General features: G+C 48.9%; 1 protein-coding gene across 1 annotated transcript; it reads right to left on the minus strand.

Annotated features, from left to right (window-relative positions):
- Nucleotides 1–2,964: 2,964 nt before the first annotated feature.
- SAC3D1 (SAC3 domain containing 1) lies at nucleotides 2,965–8,185 on the minus strand. Its single transcript, XM_081340950.1, has 2 exons — nucleotides 7,161–8,185; nucleotides 2,965–5,175 (listed from the first exon to the last, which is right to left on the minus strand). The coding sequence occupies exons 1-2, from the start codon at nucleotides 7,714–7,716 to the stop codon at nucleotides 4,715–4,717; spliced, it is 1,017 nt and encodes a 338-aa protein (XP_081197076.1). The 5' UTR covers nucleotides 7,717–8,185; the 3' UTR covers nucleotides 2,965–4,714.
- Nucleotides 8,186–9,480: the final 1,295 nt, after the last annotated feature.

A 9,480-nucleotide genomic window follows, 5' to 3' on the forward strand; every position in this document is an offset into this window, starting at 1 on the left:
ATTCATCCATTATCTATCTATCTATCTATCTATCTATCTATCTATCTATCTATCTATCTATCTATCTATCTATCTATCTATCATCTATCTATCTATCTGATCTATTCATCCATTATCTATCTATCTATCTATCTATCTATCTATCTATCTATCTATCTATCTATCTATCTATCTGTCTGTCTGTCTGTCTGTCTATCTATCTATCTATCATCTATTCATCCATTATCTATCTATCTATCTATCTATCTATCTATCTATCTATCTATCTATCTATCTATCTATCTAATCTATTCATCCATTATCTATCTATCTATCTATCTATCTATCTATCTATCTATCTATCTATCTATCTATCTATCTATCTATCTATCATCTATCTATCTATCATCTATCTATCTAATCTATTCATCCATTATCTATCTATCTATCTATCTGTCTGTCTGTCTGTCTGTCTGTCTCTCTCTCTCTCTATCTATCTATCTACTTCCGGCTCTGAATCGCAATTTTGCTGATTCCTGCACGGCAGCCAGGAGATGGCAGCGAAGGGACCTTGGAGGTCATCTAGTCCAACCCTCCCTGCTCAAGCAGGAGACCCTTAGACCATTTCAAAAGAGGTGGCTATTGTTAGCTTTATTACCTTTAAGGTAAAGGTAAAGGTTTCCCCACACAGGCGTGCTAGTCGTTTCTGACTCTAGGGGCCGGTGCTCGTCTCCGTTTCAAAGCCGCAGAGCCAGCGCTTGTCCGAGGACGTCTCCATGGTCATGTGGCCGACATGACTAGACGCCAAAGGCGCACGGAACGCTGTTACCTTCCCACCGTAGTGGTCCCTATTTTTCTACTTGCATTTTTACATGCTTTCGAACTGCTAGGTTGGCAGAAGCTGGGACGGGTAACAGGCGCTTGCTCTGCTACGCAGCACTCGGGATTCGACCCGCCAAACTGCCGACCTTCTGATCGACAAGCTCAGCGTCCTAACCCACTGAGCCACCGGCTCCCTCTTTATTATTATTATCTTTATTTATGTATATTTACACCTTTTACCCAGACAACATGCTGTTTGCCAAATATTGAATGTTATTGGGGGAAACCCCAACCCGCACCCCCAACCTTTCCTGTCCCAAACCCCCATTTTCCCACCCTCCTTTTTAACCCTATAAAAACTAATATATTTTTTTCAAAAAAAGAAAAAGAGGTGGGCTTTGACTCTTTGGTGCTTTCTGGTTCCTTTTAATTACATAAAAGCAGCCTTAGGCTTTTGCTTGGTGGAAAGCAATTGTATAGAAGATGCACATGGTTGTGTTGAGACTGCAGAGGGCAGCTAAGAGACTTCACAAAAGGACGGAGTTGCAAAGGGCCTCGGAGGTTTTCTAGTCCAACCTCCCACGCAAGCAGGGTAACTTTGCAAGAGCGGCTGTGCATTTGGGTGGTTACTGCCTGGGGGTCAGAATACAGAACAACAGAGTTGGGAGGGACCTTGGAGGTCATCAAGTCCAACCCCCTGCTCAAGCAGTAGACCCCGTGCCATTCCAGATAAGTGGCTGTCTGGTCTCTTCTTAACACCCTCCAGTGATGGAGCAGCCACAACTTCTGAAGGCCAGCTGTTCCACTGATTTGATTGTGCTCTTTATTAGGAAATTTATTCTCTCGGAATACTCAAAAGTAAGAGCCTTGAATCAAATTAATTTGATATTCTCAAATGGGTGGAAGACTTGGTGAGTCAGGTCTGTGCATCTCTCACTTCAAAAGGAACCTGAAGTCGAATGTGCCCACCGGTCAGACTGTGGCCTTTCACCGACGAGTCCCGCCCCCATCCGGGTAGAGACAACCAATCGCCAAGCTGGAGGAGTGTCAAATCTACTGCAACGTAGATTTGCGATACTGCAGAGAGATACGTGCTGTTGCATTGAGAGTTTAAACAGAGCTTTTCTTTTTTTTTTCCCCCGGAGGGAAGCGAGATAGACCCAAAGAAATTGGGAAGGGAAAAAAAATCCGATTCTGTCTAAATTCGTTTGTTACAACGTTTGTTTAATGCAAAATAAGCAAATAAGAGAGATCTGTTTATGGGGTTGCACCCAAGGTGACTTACACTTAAAATTGCAAATCAGATCTTCATATTTTATTGGCTAAATTGAGGGGGGGGGGTTTTCTCCAAACTTGGCATCTTTAAAGCCTTATGGACTTCAATTCCCAGAATTCCTCAGCCATTGTGGATGGTATACAATACATGGACTATAGGCCAACCTTGGCTTTTTATGACTCATGGACTTCAACTCCCAGAATTCCTGAGCCAATATGGCTCAGCTTGGAAATCTCTCCCATTCCCCTCAGCATGGCTGGCTCAGGAATTCTGGGAGTTGAAGTCCACGAGTCATAAAAGAGCCAAGGTTGCCTACCCCTGGTCTAGGCCAACCTTGGCTTTTTATGACTCGTGGACTTCAACTCCCAGAATTCCTGAGCCAATATGCCTCAGCTTGGAAACCACTCCTTTTCCCCTCAGCATGGCTGGCTGAGGAATTCTGGGAGTTGAAGTCCACGAGTCATAAAACAGCCAGGGTTGCCTACCCCTGGACTAAGTGGACCACTACACTACAGCTTCCCAGGCTGGCTGGGGAATTCTGAAAGTGGAGTCCCCAGCTGCGTATCTAAAGCAGCTGCAGTTAAAATGTTTTCCTGCAAACCTTGGCTTTGCGGAACTGAGTTGATTTGAGAGGCATCTGCACATGCTCAGAGGCTCCCTTCCTTGGTGTTTTAGGGGACAGGATCTCCAGAAAGTTTCATTTAAGACAGGGGTCTTCAAACTTGGCCCCTTTACGACTTGTGGACTTCCAACTCCCAGAATTCCTCAGCCAGGCATGGCTGGCTGAGGAATTCTGGGAGTTGAAGTCCACAAGTCATAAAAGAGCCAAGGTTGCCTACCCCTGCCCTAAATTGAGTAGCTTGGCTATCCTGGTCCTTTGTTGGCCTTTCAGGTGTGCTTGTCGGAAATGCTGGCAACTGCAGCTCACCCGTGGAGTGTGTCCGATTGAGGACGGCTGCACCATACAGAGCCAATTGTACCCCTTTTGATGAAGGCGAGAAACCGGACGTAAATGGGCATTTATTTAATTTATTGCATTTTAAAACACTCATCTTCTTCCTTTAGGGAAATAATATTCCAGAGAAAGGAGCCTCTGGATATTGAAGCTGTTCCCTCAAGGGTGGTTTTGTTCCATAAAAAAAACAAAACAAAACTGAGGCAGTGTGTTCCACTGGCTAACCATAATATATATAAAAAATCACAACACAGAATCCTCAAAACGCCATTCGTGCGAAGCGTTAGAGTTTTGAAAGAATAACAGAATTGGAATGGACCTTGGAGGTCATCTAGCCCAACCCCGTTCAAGCAGGAGACCCTCAACCATGTTAGACAAATGGCTGTCCGAAACGTTTTGAAACCAGGAGATATCTCCTTGACCGCTGCCCCTGTTCTCTTCTTTCAGAATTAAGAAACACCACTTTTCCAGATGGGGCTAACTACAGCAGGTCAGTGAAGGAAGGATGCTGGGAGTTGTAGTTCATCAACCCCAGTGTTGAGTGCAGCCATGCAGAGACCGATGAAGTACATCTTCCCGTCTTCCTCACCACTGAACTGCTGGGCAAGGCAGCCAAATCTTGAAAAGCCGACCAATTTCAACCCCAAAAGAATAAAATAAGCTTTAGTGGGAATTTAGCGCTGGCTTTTCTCGTGAACAAAACAGGGAATTGTAGCCCCAAAAGGCCACGCTCAGAGTTAGTGCACACTCCGTGGCTGAGAAAAGAACATCCTTAACCGCAAACCATGTGGAGAGCAGACCAATCCTTGTTTTTTTGCACAACTACTCCAGTGCAAGAAATAGCACTCATAACACAACAAAGCACTGATATGCGTCTGTAACACAATGTTGTTCAACCTCTGCAAATTTAAGATGTGTGTGGACTTAAAGGTAAAGGTTCCCCCGCACATGCGTGCTAGTCGTTTCCGACTCTAGGGGCCGGTGCTCATCTCCGTTTCAAAGGCGAAGAGCCAGCGCTTGTCCGAGGACGTCTCCGTGGTCATGTGGCCGGCATGACTAGACGCCAAAGGCGCACGGAACGCCGTTACCTTCCCACCGGAGCGGTCCCTGTTTTTCTACTTGCATTTTGACGTGCTTTCGAACTGCTAGGTTGGCAGAAGCTGGGACGAGTAACAGGCGCTCACTCTGCTACATGGCGCTCGGGATTCGACCCGCCAAACTGCCGACCTTCTGATCGACAAGCTCAGCGCCCTAACCCACTGAGCCACCGCGTCCCTTATTGTGTGGACTTACAACTCCCCTAATTCCCCAGCCAGCTATCCTTAAATCATGCTGGCTGGGGAATTCTGGGCATTGAAGACCACCCCTCTTAAAGCATGCCGGCGGGGAGTTGAAGTCTGCATACTTAAAAGCTTGCAAAAGCTGGGCAATTCTGGGAGCTGAAGTCCACCCATCTTAACCTTGCAGAGGTTGAAAAACACTGCTCTAATACAAGCAGCAAATGCTGGTTACCCGTATGGCAGATCAAGGAGGCAGAATAGAGAGGCTGTAAGCAACCATCACCTTTGCTGCAAAACACCTGATGAGCTGGCTTTCTACCTACGGGGAGAGCTCCGCAAACCTGCAGCCAGCATTCCAAGGCAGATCATTCTTTTTGCGCTCCACGCAAGCCGCATGCCAGCTCAGCTGCAGACCTTCTCTGAGAGATCTAACAGGGTCCCCTCCTGCTTCCTGTCCACCAGGAGACATGAAGCCCGGTTCTCCAAAGGAGCCAAATCCGTGAAGGAGCCCTTCTGGAAAACGACGCTCCCCTCGATCACGGTCAAACCGTGCGCCCGGCATAAGTCAGCGGCCTCTTCTGGGCTGTCGATGGCCAGCAGATGGGTCAACCGGGAAAGGGGGTACCGGCAGTTCTTTGCGTTGAAGCCGTGGCTGAAAGCGAGCAACGCCAGGCGCCGCGTCTTGGCCAGGTGGGGATGGAGAGCGCAGCTGGGCAGGTAAGGGAGCTGGCGGGCCAGGCGGAAGAAACGGGCAAAATTTCCTTCCAAGAAAGCCCAGTGGATGGCCAGGGCAGTCTTGAGGTCTGGAGACTCCCGGATAGTGTCGCTCAGCTGGAGGATCTGCCAGAGGGCATCTGGGGAGCCTGGGGGGGGGAGGGGAGGAAGAGAGATCAGGCAACATTAAAACGAAGGGAGAGGACCCAGTAAGAGGACCAATGGAAGGGGATGGGAACTGTAGCGTGGTGGATCTAGAGCAGAGCTTCCAAACTTTTGAAAAGTCGCTTGGACTTCCTACTCCCAGAATTCCCCAGCCGGCACGCTTTACTCATGAGTTACAAGGCTTCATTTAGTGACCGGTCGACGTTACAACGGCATTGGGAAAGCGACTTGTGATCGTTTTTCACGCTTACGACCGTTGCAGCATCCCCACGGTCACGGGATCGAAACGCAGGCGCTTGGCAAACCGGCTCACATTTATGACGGTTTGCAGCATCCCCTTTTTGTGACCTTCTGACGCGCCAAGTCAAGGGGGAAGCCGGCTTCGCTTACCAACCGGTGTTACTAAGCGGACAAACTGCAGGGATTCGCTTCGCAACGGCGGCAAGAAAGGAAGGTTGTCAAAGGAGGCCAAATTCACTTAACTGCCTCACTTAGCAACGGAAACGTTGGGCCCCATTAGACGTCCTTCTCAGCTCCCTCCCTTTATGGGAACCAGCTCCCCTGAGCTTCGGACGGCCCAAGATCTCCAGTCCTTTCACCGCGGCCTCAAAACACTCCTTTTCCACCTGGCTGACCTGGACTGACAGGGGTTTTTAATTATGTTTGCAATTTTTAACTCTAATTTTTAATGTATTTTAATTTAATTTTTAATTTTAATTTATTGTACAGAGGCCTTTAATTTTAATCTTATCTTAATTTCCGTATTTACTGTATATTATTGTTGTTAGCCGCCCTGAGTCCTTCTGGAGATAGGGCGGGATATAAGTCCCATTAATAAATAAATAAATATTGGAAGAAGGACAGTTTGCCCACTATAGAAGAATGGGTGTTTAAAGTTTCGAATCTTGCAGAAATGTCTAAGATTTCTGCTTATTTGAAAGATCATTCACAGGAAAGATATATTTCAGTTTGGAGGAGATGGATAAATTATATTCAGCACAAATATGGGACTAAAAAGTTCCATTTAGCTTATGAGTAGATTTTAGTGGGATATTGTTATTGGTACTTTGTTTGTAGTTATGTTAAAGGGGAGTTAAAGCACATTATGAATTTGGTTAATTGTATATTATGCATATTTTTATTTAGAATATGATTATTGTAACTATAATCCTGTATTTATTTATTTTATTTTATTTATTTATTTATTTGATTTATATACCGCCCTTCTCCCGAAGGACTCAGGGCGTTGTACAGGGCAATAAAAATAAGAATACAGGATACAAGATTTAAAGTGAAATGATTGTGCCCAATGTAGTAGGTTAGTTAAAATAATGTTAAATTTAGCTCTGGGAAGTGGGGTTGGGGGGGGAAGTGGGTGGGTTTGGGGCGGGAGGGATTTGGGGATATATTCTAAAATTTTGTTTTTGTAAAACTCTTTAAATAAATAAATAAATAAATAAATAAATAAATAAACCAACCAACCAACCAACCAACCAACCAACCAACCAACCAACCAACCAACCAACCAACCAAGGGATATATTGTAAAATTTTGTTTTTGTAAAACTCTTCAATCAATCAATCAATCAATCAATCAATCAATCAATCAATCAAATAAATCAACCAACCAACCAACCAACCAACCAACCAACCAAGGGATATATTGTAAAATTTTGTTTTTGTAAAACTCTTCAATCAATCAATCAATCAATCAATCAATCAATCAATCAATCAAATAAATAAATAAATAAACAAACAAACCAACCAACCAATATATTGTAAAATTTTGTTTTTGTAAAACTCTTTAATCAATTAAATAATTAAATAATTAAATAAATAAATAACCCTTTTTTTGCATCCTTTCCCCACCCCCGCCACCAGATCCCATCCCCGGGGTTGCCTAAATCCACCCCCCCCACCCCCCCAAAAAAAGAAAATCCCGGGCGGGACCCCCCCTCCCCGGGGCTCACCCAGGTGGTAGAGCAGGAAGAGCGCCTGGAAGCGCGGCTGGGCGGGGTGCGCGGCGGGGCGGCGGTAGGCGCGGCGCAGGGCGGCGAAGGTCTCGCGCAGCTGCCCGTCGTGCAAGTGGGCGTCGAAGCGGGCGGGCGGCGGGGGCCGGAGCCGGGCGCCGGCGTGGAGCAGGCCAAGCAGGGCGCGCTCCAGCAGGGCGGCGCAGGGGGCGGCGGGCGGGCGCTGCAGCGCCAGATCCAGCCGGACGGCGCGCAAGCGGTCGGCCACGAAGGCGCAGCGCTCGGCCGGGGACGCCTCGCTCGCCTCGGCTCGGCTCAGCAGGTGCCGCACCGTGGCCAGCAGCACCGGAGGCGGGCGCAGGTCGGCAGGCCGCGGCGGAGCCTGGCCGGCCGCCGGGCGAGAGAACTCCTTGACCGCCCGGCTAGGGTCCGGCTGGCCGTCCGGGCTCAGCTCCAGCCGGTGCAGCCGCCCCTGGCGCCGCCGCCGCGCGAACTCCGCCGCCGGGCACATGGCCGAGCAGAGGGCCGGCCGCGGGGGTCCCTCCGCCTCGCCCATACCGCCGCCGCCGCCGCCCCGAGAAACGCGCAGGCCGGTGGGCAGGGCCGGCCCGGGCGGAGGCTGGTCCGGCCGCTCCTTGCGCGCCCTCCCGGAGGCTGGTTCTGGCCCTGCGCCCGCGGGCGCCCGCTTGCAAAAGGCTCCGTTGCCTGGGAGAAGCGCCTGCGGGGACCGATCCCCGCCTCTTCCCCGCGGATCCCCGCAGCGCGGGGAGGCCAGGGCCGCTTCCCCCACGCCGGCCTTGCTGCGCCAGCCCGCTCGGGGGGGATTCTAAGACTTGTAGGATCGCGCGCATTGGCCAACTTTTTTTTTTTTTTGTCTTTCCCCATCCTTCCTTCCTGGACTCGGCCCCTTCCGCTCCGATGCGGCTCCTGATTTGCGACCCGGGAGGAGAAAAGAGAGCGGGCAGCCCGTCCGGGTCCTTTCCACGCGCTCCCCGGGGATGATGGGCTTTGCAGTGGCGGAAGGCTTTTGCAGGGCAAGCGTGCTCGAGCAGACCCTTCGGGGCGACTTTGCAGAAGGCGGGATTGCTGCGGCTTGTAAAAGCGCCGTTGCGACAGAGCCGAAGGGCGCCTAAGGCTGGGAGGGAACCTTGGAGGTCTTCTAGTCCAGCCTCCCCACCCCTTAATATCATCCCAAAAATGCATTGCAAAAATCCCCTTTAGTCGTCTTTCCTACGTAGCGAAAGCTGAGAATTAAACTGAAGAATTCTTAGTTGGCCCCCCCAAAGCGGGGAGGGGGGGAGGAAAAAAGAAATACTTGGTGGAGCAGTGGGCTAATGCCTCCTTAAGTAACCCCAGCTGCCTGCAATTAGTGCAGGTTCGAGTCCCACCAGGCTCAAGGTTGACTCAGCCTTCCATCCTTCCCAGGTAGGTCAAATGAGGACCCAGATTGTTGGGGGCAATTAAGCTGACTTTGTAATAATGCCGCTTGGGGGGTGTGTGAAAGCCCTAACAAGCAGGCATATACATAGAATGAAGGCTATTGCTAAGCACATTGGTTTGTGCTTCTTAGATTGTAAGCCGCCCTGAGTCTTCGGAGAAGGGCAGGATATAAATGGGATTAAATATATAATTTACATACATATATATACATACATATACATATACACATGCCTCCTTAAGTAACACCAGCTGCCTGCAATTAGTGCAGGTTCGCGTCCCACCAGGCTCAAGGTTGACTCAGCCTTCCATCTTTCCGAGGTAGGTAAAATGAGGACCCAGATTGTTGGGGGCAATTAAGCTGACTTTGTAATAATGCCGCTTGGGGAGGGGTATGAAAGCCCTAATAAGCAGGCATATACATAGAATGAAGGCTACTGCTAAGCTTGTAAGCCGCCCTGAGTCTTCGGAGAAGGGCGGGATATAAATAGAATAAAAAAAAAGAAATACAAAAGCGGCCTTCGAAGCGGGGTATCGTGCTCTGCGTGTCTCTCTACGGGTTTATAGATCTACGTGGCTTTCCCCCCTCCCCTCTGCCGGCTTGGCCAATCCTCTGCTTTTCCTGGAAAGGGGCGGGTCTTCATAGCAAACGATTGCAGGGGCAAAGGGGCGTGGTCCGATTTGTGCTCAATCCCCACTTCGGGTTCTTTTCGGTCTTCTGGCTTGCTGCTGGGTTTTAAAATCCAGATCTGCTGCTTTTAGATCTTTCTGAGGTTTACTTTAATATAATCTAGAAGGGTTTTTTTATACGTTATGTGATATACAACAACTTTATCGATTAGCCCTTGGGCCATATCAAAGTGCAAAGTTCCGGCAACAAACC

This window comes from Vipera berus (genome assembly GCF_964194415.1).
Source record: "Vipera berus genome assembly, chromosome: 16".
NCBI classification, from domain to species: Eukaryota; Metazoa; Chordata; class Lepidosauria; order Squamata; family Viperidae; genus Vipera; species Vipera berus.